The 23853-nt window shown below is 37.1% G+C and overlaps 1 protein-coding gene across 2 annotated transcripts in view; it reads left to right on the forward strand.

The window, feature by feature from the left end:
• Positions 1–23853, forward strand: part of grin2aa (glutamate receptor, ionotropic, N-methyl D-aspartate 2A, a) — a 151157-nt gene that overhangs the window by 118756 nt on the left and 8548 nt on the right. For both annotated transcript variants that reach the window (XM_055035359.1, XM_055035358.1), the window contains 9 exons: positions 684–886; positions 4333–4504; positions 4952–5105; positions 5882–6007; positions 7128–7357; positions 11989–12149; positions 17839–17928; positions 18947–19044; positions 23231–23469. In XM_055035359.1, the coding sequence (XP_054891334.1) occupies positions 684–886; positions 4333–4504; positions 4952–5105; positions 5882–6007; positions 7128–7357; positions 11989–12149; positions 17839–17928; positions 18947–19044; positions 23231–23469 (1473 nt within the window). The remainder of the gene's footprint in view (positions 1–683; positions 887–4332; positions 4505–4951; positions 5106–5881; positions 6008–7127; positions 7358–11988; positions 12150–17838; positions 17929–18946; positions 19045–23230; positions 23470–23853) is intronic.

The following is a 23853-nucleotide window of genomic DNA, read 5'->3' on the forward strand; positions in this document are numbered from 1 at the left end:
TTGCTTTTCTATTTCTCTTTGCCTTGTCTATCTGACAGTAAGACATAGACTGACAGGCCCCCCACACATAGATATTTACAAGGAATGGGTAGAGGACTTCCATAGAGGAATCGGTGACATCACAGCTCTGGAAACTTTCTGAAATATAACCAGCCTCACAGCTTCTGTAGAGGAGCACTTCCCCCTGTTACATTTTTGGACAAAAAGTATAGCTTTGCATTTATAGCAAAACCCTAATATGTCATTTTTTCCGCCTACTCTCTGTGCATCAGTCATTTTGGTATCTCTTTGTTGTTTTTTTGAATTTAACCTCTTCTTACACACATTTTCTATTACCTAGAAAATGTTAATGATTAATATATGGGTATGGGTAATATATTGCCACCGAATAATCTGAAAAAAGTAAAATGATAAGAATTTAAACATCTGGTCTTAGACACAGTACTATTTATCCAAACTGGTTTTATTATGCAATCACATGCCTATAGCCACTTGCAGTTGAGCCCAGTGGTTCAAAGATCCACACCAACAACTAGTTCATGAAGGCTGCTTTAAAAGCATACCTAACTTAGATTTGTAAATTCACTGAATTCAGTCATTTCTTTCATGCACATTTGCTGATGAGGGTGTTTTGCATGTAATCTGTTTGTTTTCATGCTACATTTTCCTCCCCCTGTCAACAGATGGGAAAACTTGACAACCGCAGCCTGACACTAAAATACCCAGTGTGGCCACGGTTCAACTCTTTTGGCGATGCCGAGCTTGACGACAACCACCTGTCCATTGTCACCTTGGAGGAGAAACCCTTTGTTATTGTGGAGGATGTTGAAAGACTCACTGGTACCTGTATGAGGAACTCTGTGCCCTGCAGGAAGCATATCAAAGAGTAAGTCTGATGCTGCCTTTTCTACGACTCGGTTAGGTTTGGTGTAAATACCCTGGGCATAGAATTGTGTCAAACTTTTTCACATGGATCAGAAATGTTGTGACGTACTGATAAAATATAACAACACTATCCTTTCTCGACGTAATGTATGAATTGTGTGGTTCAAAGGGTATGGAGACTTTTGCAAGAGATTTTAGTCATAAAACGGCAAAACAATTTAAGGTGTTGAAAGTGCCTGATCAATTTTCTAATGACTATAGGTTTGTTGCTCTCTTCCCTCTGTCATGAGCAAGTGACAGAGTTGCAGTAATCGACCTATGCAGCAGCTTCTTTCCTCCCACCTAAAATGGAGGCGACTGCTGAACTAAGCAATTTACTTCCTTTCCTAACAAATTTTCTCCCAACAAACTCTTGCTTTTTGTTGATTTCAAGGCAAAGGCATTGTGAGAACATGTCACTGAACGACTTGGCTGATGCTGGACCAACGCTTGCAATCGGATAATTTGCAAATATGTCTTTTCTGCACAGAGAAAAATTAGACATGAAGCAAGACTGTCAGACGTTTAGCTGTAGCTGCTGCACGTCTTTCACTTTCTGCTTACATATACAGTTCTGATCACAAATTTCTATAAACAGTTTCAACCACTTGACACAAACTCTCTCTCTCAGATGGCTCAAGAGATGTGTTTTTGGTGGATTTAAAATAAGTCTAAAATTCCCCATTTTACAAAGTTAGAATTACGCTTTGAGCATGTCAGCGTTTATTTCAAAAACAATTTCCAAGCAGATGTGCTGGAAACGATTATCTTTGTTGCCTCCAAAGAAAACATGCAAAATCCAACCTCACATTCCAGAAAGTTGTTGTTAGTAACTTCAAATCTGATGTAGCAGCTTGACAGATTAGAAAAACTGAGACATGAAAGGCCTGTTTGCATTGCAGAAAGTTTCAAGACAAAGGCAGTACTTAGTTTTGATGAAGTCCAGATCACAAAGGATATGGCCTGGATATTAATGTTAAACGAACTGCACTACTTAGTATTAAGGAAGGTCAACAATGTAAATATTCTAGTCGGCAAACACTTCTTTAGAACTCATGAAATGTTTCTGTTGTTTCTCATTAGCACCCCATGAAAAATGGCCACAAATCAACACAAAACACTGCATTTGTGTCTCAGGTTTCCGCCATGACTACAGAGACAGAGCTACACGGAGCGAGAGAGATGATTAAACAGTAATGGGGGTCTCAGGGAAGAGGCTGAAAGAGATTATCATCCAGAATCACTGTGAAGTAGGGCAGAGGATAAAGCATCTCCAAGGACAAACACAAACACACATTCACAAGTTCATAAACGCTCCCTGTTGCCACATGTCCACTCATAGACCAGTGCATTCAGCCCTGTTCCTTCCTCCCACAGAGCAATTCCCACTCAAGCATCCGTGGTGTCCATTTGGATGGAGAAAGAGGGTTTGATGGCAGGGATGAAAGAAGCAGTAAATGGGGAGTGGCAGCAGAAGAGTTGGATTGGGGTTTGAAGGGTATCCATGCATGCAAAAATGTAAATTCACTCATCCAGGCTTTCCCTGAGAAAAAGCCATACTAACTGAAACACACAATCATACGCAGGCCTTCAATGCCCTCTCTGGAGACCCCCGAAGCCCAATAGTGTTACTGTGTGAAGTTGGCCTGACAACTTCACAAACAGCCTCTGTTATATCAAAGGCTCTTACTGCCTGAACGACAAGGAGTTCATGAAGACTGCTTTAAAAGTTCATTCTCTTGTATGAAACTCTGAACAAATCACAACCAAATGTAGTTTTATTTTATTCCCTTAGTCTTGTGCTTCCCCTGCATAAAAATGCTCTTCTTATTAGTAATTCAGAAGTTACTTAAACCACAGAATCTGTGAATGTGTCCAAAATCTCTCAGATAAAAGTTGCTCTTCTTTTTTGTTCTATCTTCTTGGTTGTGCCTGGAGAACCAAGGATAAAATAATCTAACATCACCTTTGATTTCACTTTGTTATTCCGAATTTCATTCCTGCATGCATTTCCATATCTGCTCAGTTTATATTTGTTTATAACCAATTTAAAACAAATGTTATTTCAGGGCACTTTACATGACAAATAGGTCTAATTAAACACAATTTATACAGAATAACTTATCTATATAATTTCAGTACAATCCTATTACATGGTCAGCTCTAGATCCAGTTATGTACATACATTTTAGTCAAATGTGTAAGTCCTAGTCAATGTTCATTGGTCCTCTGATGCTAATTGAAAGAAAATCTGTCTGAGGAAGCCCATTGCATCAAGTCACTTACTTTGCAACAAATTTCCAGATCAATGATGTAGTGACGCAGGAAGTGCATCACTGATTTTAACAGGACCGTCATGATGTCTAAGGACTGGCAGAACAGAAAGGAGAATGAGGAAAAACAAAGAGTGAAGGTTGAACTCAGCAAAAAGTATTAATCAGAAGTTTTTTCAAGGAAAGAGGGATTAAAACATAATTACTCAATACAAACTTACAACATTAGTAGCTTTGACAGTTTCTCTGTTTGGGGATTAGCTAAACACTGAAGCACTGAGTCATGGCAGCTTCTACGAAAATATGAAAGAGAGTACCCAATAGATTCTTTTCTGATGAAGTATCTATCCTTACTTTCAATGCCAATGTCAACTATTTTGCACAGAGCTGCCCCCTTCCAGGTAACATAACCAAACGTCCAGTTTTAGTGAGGCAACTGTTCAGTCAAAGCAGCAGAAAAGTAAGCAAAGCCACTTTGATACAGTTTTCCCTGATTGTTGGTATTTAGACTTTGGAGGCCAGGAACTCCCAGAACAGAATGAAAACTGCAGAGTCACAGTCAGCAAGTTTTTTGTTTGTTTGTTTTGTTTTTTGCTCTCTCACTCTTTGTTAAATTTGGATGTTAAATCAAAGGACGATGTTGGCGTCCCCCAATTAGCACACATTTAAAAGTTAAATGAGACTCCCAGGTGGCTGAAAGTTAAAGTGAGATCTTGAATGTGAATGCACTCTGTGCGTGGGTTTGTGTTTGCGTGCGTGTGTGTGCGTGTGTATGTGTGTGTGAGTCAGAAGTTTCTGAACTCTTCTGCTCTCAGATTCACACACACAGATGGCAAGACGCTGCAGATGCAACGCCATCAAGCCCTCCTTGACTGGAGACGCAGAGGAGGAAGGAGAGAAAGAACTTGGCTTTAAAGTTCTTTCTCATTCAAAGGCAGAATCATTGCAATTTATAACTTGAAAAGGATATAGAGCCATCGGTGTGTGATTAACCAGGGAAATGAAAATAAGACAATTAGCATTTTCTCTCAGTTAAATATTCTCGTTAATCATGTCTTCTTTTTAACATCTGTTACCAAGCAAAGCATTGCTTAATTGAGTTATAACGGTGGTCTTTATTTTTGTGTTTCTGTAGCAACACAACTGAGGCTGGTGGAACATATATCAAAAAGTGCTGCAAAGGTTTCTGCATTGACATTCTGAAGAAGATTGCCAAGTATGTCAAATTTACGTATGACTTGTACCTGGTAACCAATGGCAAGCATGGCAAGAAAATCAACAATGTCTGGAATGGGATGGTGGGAGAGGTAAGTCTATCCGAATTTCATTTCATATGCTATCAGAAAAAGAAAACAATATTTGGTCTTACATGCTCCAGAAAATAAAGAAATCTTAGCAAATTCTGAATAAAACCTATTTGTATTTATTGCTTGGCCTCCACTTACAGAGCCATAGAAAATTTTAACAAACTGAAAAAATAATCCTGTGAGTTTAACTTTTTCAACTAATTGCTGATAGAAATTCAATAATAATATCTTGGATAAGTAAGGAAAAATCTGCATGTTTTACAGTTTGAGCGTCTAAATGTTTAATGTGGAAACCACTGAGTTCATTGTAAACAAATATAAGTAATGTCTTTGTAATGTTCTTTATCCCCTGCTCCTTGCTATTTTTCTTCCATATTTTTTTTAATTACATCACCCCATTCCTATTCAATCCTCGCACTCCTTCCTCTTCACCACTTCTCAAAAAAGGTGGTCTATAAGAAAGCCGTCATGGCCGTCGGATCTCTGACGATCAATGAGGAGCGTTCTGAGGTCATCGATTTCTCCGTCCCGTTCGTAGAAACTGGGATCAGCGTCATGGTCTCACGTAGTAATGGAACTGTCTCGCCATCAGCTTTTCTCGGTAACTGCTGTCAGTTTTATCAATTGTTTTTGTGTGAGTGTGCATACTTTGATCTGGAGGAATCAGCTCAATTCCTTTCTCACAACACTTCAGAAGTTAACCAAAGGGCGATGAAAACTCCTGCTGTATCGGTTCAGTTTGCTGCAGAGTTTCTCAGCAGGTTCCTGCGCACAAGACATTTCCAAAAGTCCACCAACTTGCAAACGGAATTGAGCAAAAGTTCCTGAAAGCTGAAACACACAGGCCAATAGCAGTATGCTGAACACGGACACAAACTCACACCCAGGTTCACACGCTGACATGGATGTTGCACGCAGTTAGTGCTGTGAAAGTGGCTATTATGGGGGCTTACCAGGAAAACCCTTAAATGGCTGCTTGCCAGTAGACACATACTTTTCTTGCACAACCCTCACTCAGTGCTCTGCACTATGCCAACAGTCCCCCCTACCCTTCCATACATAAAAGGAGAGTTTAATCTCTGCTGCAGAGTTGTGAGCTCAGAGGGAGGACAGGAGTGCTGACACCAGGGCTTCCTACACTATTCTGTGCCTCGCATAATCAAATGCAAGTATATGAGGCTTTCTGTAAGCACTCTAAATGCACAGGGAACAGCTTGCAATCCACTCTCTTGGTTCCTACATGTGCACAAAATTGATCTAATTCCTTCAGTTCACTGCAAAACAGACCGAGGAGAAACTAAATGAAAATGTGTGAGAAATTTTGGTTTAAACACTGGTAATATTAATATCTGTACCTTAAATGTTGTCTTTTCACAGAGCCATTCAGTGCATCAGTGTGGGTGATGATGTTTGTGATGCTCCTACTGGTGACTGCAATGGCTGTCTTCATGTTTGAGTACATCAGTCCGCTTGGCTTTAACAGAAATCTGGCACAAGGAAAAGGTGAGCTCATCATAAACTTCTTATTTATATATATCAGTACACTTTTTAGGAAAAAAAAATCTCAATATTATTTATTTTATTTAAAGAAAATCACAACTTTTGTTTTTAAATAGTCTTATAAATGTAGGAATTTAAAGTTCAGCTTTGAGCCAAAACAGTGCTAAATTGTTAAATTTGTCAAATCGTTTTCAAATTACAAGGTGAGAGATTCTAACTTGTTTTTGCTTTTTTGTCACACAACAGCAATAACAACAGCCACAGTACATGCAAAGACATGAGTAATTGTTTGCATATCATGTTGCATTCAGTTTTCTACTGAGAACCAAAAAATGATGCTCCACAAATAGCTGAAGTGAGTTGGGTGTAAGCATATTCAGTGCTTGTGTCAGCCAGCTCTGTCAATACCACAGGGCAACAACTAAATCGCTTAGTTTTGTAAAAATAAGACATACTTCAAGACAAACACTATACCAACCCTAAAGTTATCTCCTTAGCTTAGACTTATTGCAGATATATAAACATATTGATATCAATTACATTCTACTGAATGCAAAAAATAAAACATCACAATTATGAGAAATACAATGCCTTTTAAATATTCAATGTCTCAGGTTATGAAACCTTTTTACACTCCAGGCTCATTGTAAAACCCAGAAAAGGTTATATATTTGGAGACCTTAGAAAGAAACATAAACTGACATCTTCACGCATCCTTTGCTGTGATTGAGATACATTATGCTTGTTATTTCAGATATGTTAAAATATATAATGAAACAATGCAGTGTTTTTGCTGTTTGAGGGAAATGGATAAAATAGTGTCTTGTCTTAGATGTAGGAGATCAAACCACATTTTGAAGAAGGGAAGCACTTCTTATGTCTCTTGTGCTTTCCTAAGAAATCCATGCAAGTCCCTGATTAGGTGTAGCGCAATGACAACTACTTCCATAACTGTGTCCAGTTTTGACTAAGATATGTACAAAAACTCTAGGATGAACAGTGTGTTTGCAGTGAACCCTCTGTGCCCCCATCATTATTGAAAAACTGACATTTCATACAATCCCTAGTAGTGCAACTTACGTTCACTTTAACATCTGTCTCTTCCTCTTACTGTTTCTCTCAGATCCCCACGGTCCTTCTTTTACCATGGGCAAGGCCGTTTGGCTGCTGTGGGGTCTGGTCTTTAACAACTCTGTGCCAGTGCAAAACCCCAAAGGAACCACCAGCAAGTTCATAGTGTCGGTTTGGGCCTTCTTTGCTGTCATCTTCCTGGCCTCCTACACTGCTAACTTGGCTGCCTTCATGATTCAGGAGGAGTTTGTTGACCAAGTCACTGGGCTGTCAGACAACAAGGTAAGGGCAAACAAAATAAGAAAGGGTTTTGTAAATGTTGCTTGGCAATAATTTAGAGCGTCAGTGAGAAGCAGGGCCAATGACTGAATAGTTGAATATAACATACTGTAAATATGCTTCCTATACTAGGTCCTTGGATCTTAATTTGTTAGGAAGAGGGTAAAATTGTTTTCTAAATCCAGTAACCTTAATTTCACTGATTCTTATCTGATGATTATAATGAATATGAATGTGCATCATATTATATCTTTCAATGGCTCTCACCATTATAATTTTGTTTTACTTCTGGCTATTGTTTCTAATAGCTTGTTCAAACATGGAGGTTTTCCCAAAATCATGTTAAGGTTCAAGTCTTTTACTTCAAGTTCATTTGAGATTTCTAATGACAAAAATAAAAGTCTCACATTGGATAAAATTTGGATTATCACTGTGAATCATTTGGAAAATGAATTCAAAACAACTAAAAAATATGTATATCCTTTTATATTCAAAATGAAACTAAATCATAGCAGGTTAACATCAGTTGTATATTTGGAGGATAATAGTAGTGGACACTGGAATATTTACCAGAATTTATTCTTCCTAATTATCTACACAACCCTGGTTAATAAATCAAACACGTCCTATAACAATTTAAGTTTTCAAGGTTGCAGCTCTGCCATTTTGCAGTTTGTTACCATTTTTAGAAGCACTGGACTCAGAAGTTGTTCATAATAAGCTCAGCGGACTTTCAGTTCCACTAGATTTTTGCCAATTGTTGCTGCTGCTAGTCTGGGGAGCTGAGTGAGGAAGGTGCAGGGGAGGAGTGCTCTCTGAGGCACAAGCTCAGCTTGACCCTGCAGCTCCAAGGAGGAGCTTTGGGTAAATAGGCATTGAACGAGAAAGCATTTATGCACCCCTGAATGGCTTGCATAGGGAGAATAAAGGACTTCTCAAACATGCATGAAAGAATCAAAGCAATACAGGTATATTTTTGAAGAGGGAATGTCATTATAAATTGAGATCACTCTCAAAAAAATTAATTTTACACAACGTGTTCCCTCTCCCCGATTTAAAGTGGTTGGCCTATTTCTCATGAAGAATTTATAACTTAGGTGAAATCTTCAGTTTATTGGGGAAATATGTATGACATTCAGGCCTCTACAGAACAGATAAAAACATACCCAAACCTTTATTTTTTTCTTTCTTTTTTTTTTTTTCTTACTTAATCACTGTTTAAAACTGAATGACACCTGTGTTAAATGTAATATTTGACTGGAAAGGAATTTGATTTACTAAAAATGTACTTAGATTATTGTCTTAGATCAGCATTTCACATGTTTACCATTATTAATTAACTGAGAAGCCATTGCTCTGTTCATTCCTCATTGACTGACTCAATGCAATGAATTTGCTATGAGATTTACATTATTTTTAAACATCTCACAAATACTGCAAGTAGACATCTCCACGTGGGGATGACTTCCAAGTCGAAGGATGTTTTGTTTGCTGCAGATCACCATCCGATTTCTTGCATTCCTACTCTAACCATTATATCCCATGTCATATATCTCAGTAATGAGAAAGAAAGACTGGTGACAAGAGATTATTCTGACAATATGGTGAAATCCTAAAGGGTACTCAACTTTCAAAAATGTACAGAGCTGTAAAGCTGTCTAATTTCCCGCTCGACCTGATACCAATTTGACGCCAGCTAAGTAGTTGTCGGTTGCTTAGGTTTGTTAAGCAATAGGTCAGCCTGAAAAAGCTGAATACAAACTAGTTTAAAAGACTTGCATCATGAAAATTTATCTTTAATTGGCATTTTTGGGAATTAAAATGATTGAATTAAATAATCAAATTTACAACCTATATGACGATACTTGTTTACTATCTATTTCTAAATATGCATATTATTTTTTTTGTGATTAAAAATAAGAGAGAGGAAGTTGGTCATGCTATGAGGAAGAAAATTTTAAACGCAGGAGGCAAAGGTCAAAGAAGATGTAGCGAAACAAATAAAAAAATAAGTGTAAAGGGCAGAGACTTCCTACGGACACAGTTTCAGATGTATGACTTGGTGCTACAAGGGAAAGTGTGATGTCACGCGCTTCGACACCAAGCAGACTCTGAGAGAGAAGGAAGGAGGGACTTGGAGAATAAGGAGTACATCAAATGGCATGGGAGAGCACGTGAGGGGGCAACTTAGGACTAGTGAAATGCCAAGACTTACAAGATGGTACATGACAAACAGGCGGACAGATATGGGCCAGGCTGACAGTTTAGGTAGAGAAAGGAATAATGTGGTTGTGTGGGAAGCAACATACCAAGAAAGACGAGGGAGGAATGAATGGGCCAGACTAAAATGAGGAATGACTGGCCACACTGAAAGAGGTTGAATATTGATCCATTAATGTAATTTTAAAGTTCCGCTTGATTTTATTTTAACATGTTTGTCTTTTATACAAAGTTAGTACTTACATTTAGACAACTGAAAATCAGAGAAACTCAAGTAACTGACATTCATTGAGCTACAAAAACAATTTCAAAAGGGGAGATTTCTGTAAAATTGACTTCTTTGGATATTATATAGTGTCATAATGTTATTCCCTCATCAGAAATGTTCTTGGAGAGTTAGTTTAATTCTTTCACATGTTTTTGAGAAATGTTTGTGTCTGCTCTTGCAGATATTTTGGGGATGCCTAAACGCTTGCTCATACAATGCACCACATATTTCCACAAAGGTCCTCTTTAGAGCTGAAGTCGCCAGACCAGCTTCTGAATAACAGCACCCCACAACTCACATCCCACTCAGCTCCTCCAGACTAGTGGCAGCAACAATTAGCAAAATCCTGATGGAACTGGGAACTGCGAGTCTTCAAACCTCATCAGCTCAATGCCCTTAGGAAGTTCTCTAACATAAATGTGGATCATAGCTATTCTGTTGCTTTGTTGTCATGGTCATTGCAGTAAGATTCTTATACAAGATGCAGTCCTGACCACTGTCTACTGATAATTTATTCAGAGAAAGTGCTTTGCCAATCTGAATTTCCCTTGTGGGCTAGAAATGTCTAAGCACTGAACGTTTTTGAAATAGTTGCCCTCTTCCGACCTCACAGCTAAACCTCAGAAGAGTCACATGCTTTGAAAAGAAAGAAAAATTAGGGTCATCATAACAAACAAATGCTTAGCATGGAGATAGATGTCCAAGGGAAAATGGTATGAGTAGTTCAAAATAGTTCATTTGCATTTTGTCTTTAGCAAAACCCACTGGTAATGTAGAACCCTTGTACAGTTGGAGACTATTTGACCACTTCTGGCATAAACATGAACAGTGTTGGCTTTTCTGTAAAACACCACAGATGCTCTACATTCAATAAAAGAAGTAAGAGAGGAACAGTGCAAAGTAAACACTTTTCTAATGAACAAGATAGTTTGATTTTAAAAGTTGCTGTCGGCAGTTTTTGAAGTTTATGCAACATATTTCAACAAACAGATCTTACAATTAAAAGGGCTCCATTAAACCTCTAAGGTTATGAAAATAACAGTGCATGGCTGGATGAAAACAAAACACGACAGAGTCTGGATTGTTGTTTCTTTGGTTGAGCCCTGAAATTGCAGATAGAAATTTTGCATGAATGGAAAACAGAAATCTCTATTTCTCTATCAAAACTAGATACAGAAATATATCAGTGGAGCAGTGACTTGCTTTCCCCTTTAAATATCATCAGGACATCTTATAATTTGTTTGATACATCAAAACCTATGTAATTATTTTTATATGCAATAAAAATGTAAATAGGTGATTGTATTTTGCTGTCTAATGTCATAAAATAAATGACAAGGAGTCTACAGGCTTCTAGACAAGGAAATTCCTAACTATTAAACTAAAATAAACAAAGGTAAAAATAAAGATGCATCGTAGTACATATTTTGCAATTTTGTAGGCATGGAGTCATTTATTCAGAATAGAATTTACATAGTGACCTGTGATCTGCAAAAGCACTTTTTTCCTTCGAATGCAGATCCATAATATTCACATTTTAAATTACATTCCTGATTCTGATCAAACGTCGTAGCCTCTGCAAGTAATAGATTCTGTCTTAGAACAAATAAAATGTGTGATGTGCTGCTTTTTAGTTTAGTCAGGAGAGCTACAAATATTTTGATAAATTGCCATTTGAAATCTGTTATATTCATAAAGCATCGTTTTACAAATTGAATAGAGACACACACATCAGCCGGAAACTTCCAAACCCCAAATTAACAAAGCTGAAAGGAAAAATACACATAGTTTTCTGACATGAAGGGAAGGTTGTGGCAAGCTGGCTTCTAGAATTTCTTGACATTGACAATGATGTTCTGAACCTTGTGGGAAATGGCAGCTTGAGATAAAGTAAAATGATGAGGAACAAATCAGAATAAAAACGTAATTGACTCTGAATCCATCTGTATGATTGGATTTTATTACCTTTTTGTTGAAATACATTGAGGCGATACTTTTGGAAATTGGCAGCATGTGAAAAAAAACTTACCTTCTTTATAAAAGATCTGTTACAATTTTTCCAACTGGTTTTGCTCAGTTTTACAGTGTAAGCTTAGCAGGTTTTCATTATTCCATCCCGCTCTCTTGTTTGTTTGTCCCACTGCAGTTTCAGAATCCATATGCGTACTCTCCTCCGTTCCGCTTTGGGACAGTCCCAAATGGATCCACTGAAAGAAACATCAGGAAGAACTACCCAGCCATGCACCAGTACATGGTGAAGTACCATCAAACTGGTGTTGTGGACGCACTTGTCAGCCTCAAATCAGGGTAAAAATGCATGTTTTCTTTTGTTTCCATCTTGGAAGTGCCAGCTTTTACACAAATTTAGATTAATATGGAGTTTTAGTCTTTTGTACATATGGGTATTATTATTCAAATGTGTGAGCTTGCGTATGTGTTTGACAGATCCTCTTAGACTGGGCTTCATTAAAAAGAATAGCAGAGATATTTTTAGTATTGGTTCCATTTGTGGGACTGATGTGTGGCTGTCTGCGTATCTGTATTCCTGTGAACAAATTAAAGGTGATAGAGGTTATGACTAGTTAACCAAAGACAAATTCAAGAGTTGGGTAACTTTCAGAAGGTTTGGGTGGATAGGAAGTTGAAAGTAAAAATTGGTCAAAACAAAAAGATGAGGATAAAGCACTATTGTGTGGGGAAAAGGGTGAAGTCAGTGATGTAAGATACCCATTGGAGGAAATAAAGAAAAGACACAAGGTACAACAAAATGCCACACAAGTATCCACATTAGTATCCATATTTACTTTTGCAAATGCGTGCAAACTTGCATGGCTGTCTACTGCACATGCTTTGGTTGTTTGCAGTTCCCACAGAGCTCACATGCAAGTCGCATAAATTTGCAAATGTGAATGGCCAACGCAAAAAAGAAATCTGATTTGACCAAAAATCTGAATTGAGTATTAAGGCCTGCAGTGTGAATTTAGAGTAGGCCATTTCAGCTGTAAGTAAGTTACACAGTTATTGGAAGGAAAATGAATGCAGATCATAACTGGAGTGGAGGTTAGATCTATGGAAAAGCTCAAAGAATTTATCATAAGTATGATATAATCTGTGAGCTATAACTGTGCATATATATATATATATATATATATATATATATATATATATATATATATATATATATATATATATATACATATATATATAAATCTTTGGAGTTATAACATGTCTAGAAGTTTGATATTACACCTGTGTTACATGCCTCAGAAATGACAGTAGATAATAAGATATTCTCATGTTCATTATGTATGTCTGCACATCAAGCCATCTGAGTATGTGTGCATTCATTTATACTCTGGATAATATTTCTATTTGACAGCATTAGTGGATAAGCAACACTGCAGCAAGCTTGATAGGATTAGGTGTCATAATACGTAATGCTGACAAGATTTAAAAAGAAAATCTGTTACAGTCACAAGAATGGAGCCTGTTAAAATCGATTTGAATCTAAATGCGAATAACACTCGAGCTTTAACTCCTGACGTTTTAAACCATCAAAGATTGTATTTATACACCTTGATCTGATGCACACTCTGTAATTATCCTTTCTAGTTTTATTTAGTAACTTGAGGATGTTCAAATTGCTAATTTAGAGTAAGATTATTTACATTTTTATTTTGATTTGAGGGGAAAAAATGTCAATAATTTCATAAGTCATTGTTTTTGGAATTTTTAAAACTGAATTGAAGTTTAATTACCTGAAAAGTTGTAAATAATATTAGGAAGACATATGCTTTCTAACATTCTGGGAGGGACTTTGGATTTAAGAGTCAAAGAGCTGCACATGAAAAAACTCTGAAGGAGCATTTCCACAACTCAGTCATAGAATAAGTTTACAGAGAATAGTAACACTGCAGGATAAATTTAAATAAATAAAACGCAATGTAAATCAGAATCTAGAGTTGGATGATATGACTGAAAAATGTATCTCGACAAAAGCATTTTTCATCAGTAGCTATCAATGATTATTGATTAGTTTTTTTTTTTGTTTTAAACATCTGAAATGCTTCCAGACTAGTGGGGTGACCTTTCCTCCGTTATGTACAGATTTCACTCCACAATGTTTTTTTTTTTTTAAGCAGTTATGAGGGACAGTGGCGAAACCTGAAACTGCTGTGCATGATACTCAACAGGTTGTTGCCACCTTACCAATGAGGGAGATGCAGATGTCTTCAACTTTGCTTCACTGGCTGAGTAAAGTTGAGCAGCAATAAAGCCTTTCCTCTGCTTGTATCCCTGAAAATTCTGTGCAGTTCTGGATCATACTCAGTGAAATTATTGAGCAATCTACTGGATGCAATTTCTATTGATATTGATCACTTGCCTATTACGATATATATTCTTACTGATTTATTGCCCAGCCCTAGGATCTACCATTTACTTCTTACAAAGGTCCGGATTATTAGTCTGATATTTTTGGTTCAATAATCAATATCTGCCACCAAAAATGATGCACGTTTGTAGTACAGGGGTGCTGATGGTGATGTGCAAACCAAAAGACTGACCTCATAATGCAAGTTCAAGTAAGTATTTATTTCTGATTTACCTACATTGTGGATGATTGCATGTCTGCCAAATTGACAATTTAACTTCCTCAATTCAATGTGTGTATCCAGAGTCTGAGTTCAATACTTTCTGTTTTGTTTTTGGAGATCGACCAATCTTTGGTCCCAAGAGGAATTTCTGCAGAACATTAATCTTTTTACAAAGTCCTCTGATTTACTGGATAGTTAAAAAGTGTTTACAGTTTTTGGTAAACAGTGTGGCTCAGTGCTAAGGGGGGTAACCGCAATATATTTGTACTTAAAATGATGATGCTTGAATGTACAGGTCTTTTAGTTTGGCATGCACATGTTGTTGATTAAGCCATCTGTCGAGGCATTGCCTGGCACTTATTTTTGAAAAAAACAAACAAACAAAATCTCCAATCGGCTCGTTACTGTTTTCACATAAATGTAAAATAATATTTTTTCACTGAAAAAGACCAGAAACATAGCAAACACTGAACCTAAGATTAAGAACTTATCACATTTTGTGTAATGTTAAACCTGGTGCAAAGGAGATTTTTGGAATGTTTAAGCTTTATTTGTATATGACTTGTTGATAATTTAACTGATCAAAATGTATCAGTGTCGTTTTGCTCTGTATTTTTTTTTATATAACAAATTGTATTTTTTGCTTCACGCTTTTCTTTTGAATTCTATAAAATTAATTGGCCAGTGTTTCTGCTGTTTTGTGAACAGATCTACGCCATTCATCAGCAGCTGTGAAGACACAGTGTGCAGCACTGGTCACATGACACAAGTCATAATACACTGAGAAAAAAAATATTAACATAGGTTAGTCATCTCCTATGTTTTTCACAGGAAACTGTAAAACGTCAATTTCCATCAACAGCTGCTGGAAATTGAGTTGAATGAAAGACTCCAGTGCCGGTCTTTTAAATGGTCTGATTCTTGGAATAGGAATAGCCATCTCCAGGAATACCTCTATCCTTCAGTAATTTTAAAACTAGATTTGGATTTAAAGTGACAGATAGGAATTTGATAATCGTAGTTCTTTTAAGAGATTAAAGGCAGCACTTAATTCTCTTAGCATTTCCAGTTTTTTTTGCAAAAGGCATTAGTGTTCCAGGCAGTGGCTAGCACAGGTTCACAAGAAGTGCAAAACTGAAATAACTTCTTTACTAGAGATTGTGTGATGAAACCTTAAGCCACTTCACATTGGTATTAGATGATTATTTACACCAATATGAAGAAGTATTTTACCACTCGCAGATTTGAACTTACAGATTTAAAAGACATCAGTTTATTTATTTTTCTCCATCTAGACACTGGATTTGCTCATGCTCTTCAGATTGTTGTCCTGCTGCAATTGCTTTTCGTGCAGTATGTGCTTGAGTCTATGGTCATGAACTAATTGCTGTGTATTTTCTTTCATGTTTCTCTTGTAGGGAGCCGAATTCATGGTTCCATCAATTATAACAAGTTGTCCAGGTCCTGAAAAAGCAAACCAACCCAAGACCATCACACTACCACCATCTTGTTCGACTGTCAATCTTTTTATGAAGTTCTGTCTTAGTTTTACTCCAGGTGTAACAAGACACGCACTCTTCCGAAAGGTTCCACTTCTGTCTTGCCAGGGCACAGAGTTTTTTGTTTGACATCTTAGGGAAGAACAAAATGTTTACTTACGTATGTGAGATGGGCCTTTGGGTTTGTTTGGTCAAAAATTATTTTCACCGCTGGACTCTTTCTTACGCGTCAGTCATGAACTCTGACCTTTACTGAAACAAGTGAGGCTTGAAGTGAAGATATTGTACTGGGTTTGACTGTGAACTCCTGCATGGAGTTTCAAAACACTCTTGAAGTATTTTTAGTGGACTTACCAGTCCTGGAAGGAGTCGCCAGTCTTGTGTGTTTACTCCATTTGTGGATAATTTGCCAGACTCCCTTGACCTTTAGAAATGGCTTTGTAACTTTTTCTAAGTTGATGGATGTCAATGACTCCATTTCTCATCTGCTCCTGAACTTCTTTAGATGAGGTCATAATATGTTGCTTTTTAAGCCCTTTTGCCCTACTTCTTGCTGTCAGGGCCAGTTTTCTTTGGAAAGCTTTTTCCTTATTAAAGTAAATCATTTAAAATCTACAGTTTGTATTTATTTTGGTTCTAAAAGATTGAAGTGTGACACAAACCCTAAAACAGAAGAAAATCTCTAAGTTGTTCCATTTGTAATTGTACTTTAAATTGACTTATGTAGTTTTTACTATGAATACTATACAATTATGAAAACAATAACCTTCCCATCTAAACATTAATTCAAATATTCAATGGTTTTGACATATAAGTCAGAAGTAAATTAGTTACAAAACTAAAGCAGCAGCATTTCAGGTAAAAAGCTGTAGTATTAATTTTTTTACTTTGCTTTAATTTTCCATCAGTCGGTTTCGCTTAGCATGTTGTTTGACGCTAATGTCTACTTTTGTCGTGACTTAGCTCCGACTGTAAGCTCAAAAACTAAGATCTTCTTGCAGGTTATTCATTGACTATTATTTATTAGAATCTAACTAATCTAATTTTGCAGTGTTTAACCTGGCATTTAAAAGGTTTCATTGAAGCATTTCATAATCTATTGAGACCCTTTCTCCCTAATACAAGAATGTGATAAATGTTTGGTTAGTGTCGACCTTCCCATTTTCTAAAAGACATGCACATGCTTTTAGAAAGGCAGTGGTGCGCACTCTGATTCAGGCAGTCATACACGGCTGCAATCTGTGTTCTCCATGTTGAGACACACGTATTCCTTGTGTAATTAGCTGTGTAATTAGCTTAACCCACAGTGGTGGGTTAAGCTAATTACACAGCTAACCTATCAGCTGTGAGCGTCTTTTAAAGGGCTGGGTCTGACATTCTAGAAAATGCCAGCCAGTCACCAGACTATTAGCGGGGTTCTGAGTGTCTGAGTCTGGTGTTTGTGCGTGCCGAGATAGCAAGAGAGCCTTGGCCAGTGACGGTATCAGTTACATTAGAAATGTCAGTCAGGGGCTTGGATCTTTTTTTTCCCACTTTAACTTGTTTACTAGTCTCTGTGTGGTCCGAGGCAGGACAGTGTAAATGTTTGTGAGGGTCTGAAGTTTGTTTAGAATGCCTATGTGCCTCCAAGGGCCTATCATCTATGAAGCGTTTTGTATTGAACTGTCAATCCCCTCTGTGTCCTTTGTGTTTGGATACGCTTGGATTGCAGGCCTATTGGAGATGATTTAACACTTCACAATTGATCTGCAACCAACACGCTTTGAAAAATAAGGCAGTGCTTTGCCTTCTGTCTCCTCCTGTGCGCTTCTTACTCATTTCTTATTAAAAAAAAATGTGAAAGACCTCCTTTTTCAAAATCTCTTTTCTTTCATTGTTCTCTGTTCTGTTGTCCCTATACAGCAAACTGGATGCCTTCATTTATGACGCTGCAGTGTTGAACTACATGGCTGGGAGAGATGAAGGGTGTAAGCTTGTGACCATCGGCAGCGGGTAAATAAAGCTACAGTTCTTAAGTAACAGATAGCCATTTACCCAAAACACTGGTAGAGAAAAGGTGCCTGAGCTGGCATTGCCCAGCTCAGGCACAGCGGATCCGGTGCAGTTTATTTTTGGGAAAGTGAGTCATGCAGTGACGGTAAAAGAAGCTGACATTTTGGGAACGTGTCTAAAATCTGTTTGAATAGAAAGGGATTCCCTTTTACTGTGGTTTTGCTAATCTATACCTGATCAGAGGTTAAATCTGCAGGACATTTCTATTTCCAAAAACAACACAAAAAATTAGCAACACAAATACAATTTATTGCTGATATTGATTTATATTTACTGGAAAGACCAACACTGCACAGCAAGGTGATTACACAAGCTACATCAGGGGTAAACCAAAGGCCATCTTCCAGAGCTACTGCTTGGATGCATTCCTGCACCAGCACACCTGAATTCAGTCATCGGCATGTCATTCAGCTCTTCATAGGCCTGGTGATGAGCCATCTATTTGATTCGGGTGTGTTTAAAAAGGATGCATCTAGAAGTTGCAGTATTGTAGCTCTTGAGGATAGCCTGAGGTTCAGTTGTTTTTAGTCCTCTGAACCTTATTCACAGAGCCCCAGATTTGTAAATAGAGCCCACCTGTTTGTAACCTTCACAAAAATTAAACTGGTTAGATTTTTTTAAAATGAAATTTTAAAAAAATTGTTCATCAACTTTCACTTCGCAATTAAGGTCAAATTTGTGTTGGTCTATTACCCAAATTCAAGTGAAATACATTGCAATCCACTGTTAGAACTTACTGATTAAACTGGAAATGCTTGGGTTCATATGAGTACCTGATACTAATGTGCACTAATGTGCATCTTGTTTTAGGTTCAGTTTATCTGTAACTTTTATTCATTTTATTTTTATATGTCCCCCTAATTATCTTTGTCCCTTAAACATCTTTTAATGTGGTGACACTCTGGAAAAATCACATATTTTGATTTGTAGTTTTCTGTTTATGTGATTGTGTATTCAGGTACATATTTGCTACCACTGGTTATGGCATTGCTCTGCAGAAAGGTTCCTTTTGGAAGCGACAGGTGGATCTGGCCATCTTAGCTATCATCGGAGACGGTGAGAAGCTCACACATGCACTCACGCTCTGAGCACTCCTTAATTTCCAAATGGATAATGCTACTCACATTCCAAAAACTAAGTCAAACAATGTGCTCTCCCTGAATTGTAAAGCATGCACGTGCATAAACATTACTAGCAGTGTATTTTTGAGACAACCGGGAGAAAAATGAAACATTGTCTTTCTAAAAAATAAAATTAAATAACACTCAAAATCTTTGTATGTTCAGCATATGAAAATATGTATCTTATGTTTGTGTGTTTGTGTACATTATCCTCAACATTGGCTAAGATGCATAAAAAATTAAAGCAAAAGTATTTTATTGTCGTAACATTATCTCACACTACAAAACGTAGAAATGTCCGACCTATAACATAAATACATTTCTTCAGTGGTGTCAAAAAAATCCATGTTAGTATTTTGTTTTCCTCAAGGAAGCACTTACCCATCTCCTCTACCATGCATGATGTGGGATAGAAGATATACATTTCATTTGATATATGAATATATCAGTTCAAATGTTTATGCCTTTAATAATGGATCTGTTTTTTTTCTTGAAAATATGTGATCTAAAAATCTCAAAATATATTTTTTAACAAACATATTCCTCCATCACATTTCTTTTTCTTTTGCTGTATCTGTATTGACCCTAATACATTACGATTTCCCCCCACCGACTCACTGAAAAAAATTTACTCAATGTAATGTGAGATGATGCTTCTAAAATGAAATATGGATTAATTTCATGTAAAGAAGACCAAATTTACAATTTATAGGTTTGATTATTATAAAACAGTAGCTTGGAGTGCATTTCATTTGCTTACCCTGTTTCTGAATCCTGTCAGAGCTTCGGAGCATTTGTTACACTCGAAAGATAATTTTAACAAAAATAGGCCCCGCTGTTTTTGTTTTGCCTGGTTTGCTTCTTCTCTGTATCGATGTCACACTGTCTCTTTTTAATTTCCAAGTAGCCATCCATTGCAGATTTTAACTGAGAGTACTTCAGGTCTGTGTCACACTGATAATTTTAGTGTTTCTCCATTTGTTGTATGTCTGTACCAGTCACACAGGTAAGGATAAATGTGAACAACAAAGAAAGTGAGAGCGAGTGGGAGAAGAGGGATAAATTATAGAGTTAAGGTGAAAAGAGATTAAGAGGGTAAACAGACAGGGTGAAAAAGTGATGACACCATCAGGAAAGTGACAGAGCGCGTGTGTGATGGTCAGAGATAGGGCACGAAAAGAACGTGGCGAGAAAAGGACAAGGAGAAGAGGGAGGGGAGGCCAGGTTTGTGATCGATGAAGGGGACTCTGTATGTTGGCAGATGCTGCTTGATCAGATGAACAGCATACCAGTGGAGAAAGCACAACGTTCCACAGACAGGAAGAATATTCATTATTTTAAAGAATCCAAAAGCTTAAAACAAATTGCAAAAAAAAAAAAGAAAACAGCTATTTCATGTTTTCTGTCTTCTTAAGCAATTATCTGATCATGTAACAAACTTGTTCTCCTGCTATTTATTCAGCAATATTCTGAACAAAAGAAGATAAAGTAATACTCCTGCATATAGTCAGGAGTTTATAATATGAACATGTTAAATGGCACTCAGTAATGTTGAGGAACAGCCTGTTCTTAAAGCAATAATGATACAAACAAAATATGAAGGTTCATCGAAGTGAATTAGAATATCCCTGAAAAGTTTTTGTTTCAGTAACTCAATTCAAGTCAAAGTGATTTTTTATTTAAAAAAAAATGTTACATGCGCAGAGAAATGAACAGTTTATTTCTGATTATGGTTTGCAATTGATAAAAACAAAGTAGATTGCCACAAAGGGTAACTGCAAAGAAAGGCGACTGTTCTCAAAGCACTATAATAATGGAATGTTTGGTGGAAGGAAAAATTCCTCTGTTCACATGTTAGAAATTATGCATCTACACCCAATTGGGGATTTTTTGTGGGTCAGAATTGACTCAGTTAATTTCACATCCTATCTACACATTTTTAGACAGTTTGGATTTGTAGACCTTGGTTTTTAAACCATATGAAGCAATCTAGCTGTTTTATAGCTTGATTGAAAAGGTGAGAATGGTGTTTCGAGCTATTTCAGAAACGACAATATAGCTGTTTTATAATATAAAAACTATACAATGGTTATTTGTGAGAAAAAAAAATTATAATTCTTGAATCACAAATACTATGATATCAAAGTTTTCATGGCATGAAAACTACGATATCACAGTTTTTAATCACATTCTGGATCCTGCTGTTGTACTGGACTGAGATCCTTATTCTGTAGGAGAACTACAGCATCAGGGGATGTAATTCACCTTGTTGAGACACAAAAAAACACAAGCTAGGTTGATAACAAAACACCTGGGAAGTGAAGAGAAAAAACCTTCAGGAAACCTTTGCTGAAATGTGCCTTTACTCATTTCATTTGGAAGAAAAAAAAGAGAACTCAGTCTTACAATTTATTTCCTAGACATAGATTCATGTTCTTCTCAACATGAATCCCCCTTTTCACCAGTATTGTACTCTACGTTGCACTATCACTGCAGCTTTACCTTTTAATGCTCTTCCATAAGGGTAACAATCCTTCATCATCACTTATATAAAAGGTAGACATGCTTACAGTTAATTCTTTATGACGTAAGTATTTATAATTTAAAGATGACAGGACAGTCATCTTTAAATCTATGTAATTTGTAGCACCAAGTAATACAATGAACTTACTGAATATTCTTTGCTAAAATTAATACAAATGATGCATTTTCCATATCTTTGACAAGTTTTCCTTTATGCATATTGGAAACATGTCGTTATTATAAAAAATATAATTTTCATTTCATAAAGATTCATGCAACTTTTCTTACCTGTTTTGTAAATTGTTTTTTATCTGAACCAAAAATGTCTGGGTCAAATGTTGGTCTCAGTCCAGACGTGACTGCCACGTTCTTTTTATTACCTCAAGATTGATCTCACTGCTGAGCGTAATTTGACTGAAAATGTGTCCCTTCGCTACATCTTTCAGTGTTCTTAAATGTTAAGAGAGATAAATGATCTTCCGTTGAAGTTGAGGGGTAATGACGTGTTAGTAAGTCGGCACTCAGACACATGTAGCTGAGAACCACCATGATATTTGTCTTTCCCCACTAGCAGCCTTAGTTACCCGGCCCTGAATGACACAGATTGGATTAGCCACGCGCCAAATGTCACAGAGGAAGTCGGAGTGGGAGGGAAGACAGAAGAAATGGTACACAGAGTGAGAAATGAGAAAAGATAAGGTCTTTGTTGCTTTTTTAACTTTCTTTTTTTAACAATAAAGAAACACTCAGGTCTATCGGACAAGGTGTGTGGAGACCTTGGGATCGGTGATACTCAAGCTATTCTTTAAAAAAAGATTGATAAAAGGTGCAATACTTTGCCAAAATGCTCAGAACAAGAAACAAAATTTAAGATGAGTTGCTGGTTTTCTTTCTTTTTCATTGAGTTATTACTTTTTACAGTCATAGAAAAATAAAGTAATTAGCTTTCAAATACAGGAGGAGGAAGTTGTCAAAAATGTGCAAAAAGGCTTAAAAAAAACTTTTAATGAAATATAATAATCTTGGACAAATAAAAATGTGAGTCAAGATTTTATATTACAATTACAAAAAATAATTTAGTCCAATCACAAAAACCCCCAAAACTTTTTGTTTTATGATCCTAAGGTCATGAAACCAGAATTGGTTTCATGACAGTAAATCTGAGGTTACTGTGATCAGATTTAGCATTTTGTATCCATGAATCCTTCTGGCTTTAGTGACCGAAACATGTGTAGAGAGCTCTGAAGTATTGCACTGAACTATCCAACCTGGTGATGCTTTGATCTCTGTACAGAAACCCCCCTCATATTGCTGATAAGCTGAATGAAGTCCTGATGCTATTTGCTCCTCCACAGGAAGACTGAAACTGATGATGTAGGCGCAGAAGCCTGTAGGGAAATCCTGCAGATTGTAAGCAAAAATCCTTGTGCAGATATGATACCAATGAAGCAGCAGTGGAAAACTTATTGACCAAGTATTAAGAGTGCAGTAGCGTTGGAATAAGCGTGTTTAAATTTGCCTCAGTCTTGTGGTGTTTGAATGACCTAGGAAATTCCTGGAGGCCATAGAATGGTCTTACTCCATTGCATGTTTTTTAGGTGAAATGGAAGAACTGGAGGCCCAGTGGCTGACAGGAATCTGTCACAATGAGAAGAACGAAGTCATGTCAAGTCAGCTGGATGTGGACAACATGGCGGGAGTCTTCTACATGCTGGCCACAGCGATGGGACTCTCCCTCATCACCTTTGTCTCGGAGCATCTCTTCTACTGGAGGCTGAGATACTGCTTCACCGGAGTCTGCTCTGGTAGGCCAGGGCTTCTTTTCTCCATCAGCAGGGTAAGTTCTCCATCAACATGATGTGTTATTGCATGTGCCAAAGGTTCACAGGAAGAGGGAGTTCAGTCTGTAAACGTGAATAAAGGGAGGTAGTAATACGTCAATGATCAAGAAAGAAGATACAATGAACTACTTCAGTCATAATGATGCCTAATGTTGCACATATAGGGACAAACAGGCCTAGTTTGGTTATGTTTCCCCAGCAGACAAAATATCTGGTGCAAAACTAAGGCACAATCTTTAAACAGGAGAGAAGGGAGGGTTTCGCAAAGTAGGATGAGATGCAAGGATGGGGATGGAGACGGGAGGGGGAATCACGAGGCAGACCTGACTATCGACAAAAATAGACCCTAATTGCGGCCTGTTTTTTGGATGAAACCACAG

The sequence above is a fragment of the Poeciliopsis prolifica genome, unplaced genomic scaffold (genome assembly GCF_027474105.1).
Source record: "Poeciliopsis prolifica strain line A6 unplaced genomic scaffold, Auburn_PproV2 SCAFFOLD010, whole genome shotgun sequence".
NCBI classification, from domain to species: Eukaryota; Metazoa; Chordata; class Actinopteri; order Cyprinodontiformes; family Poeciliidae; genus Poeciliopsis; species Poeciliopsis prolifica.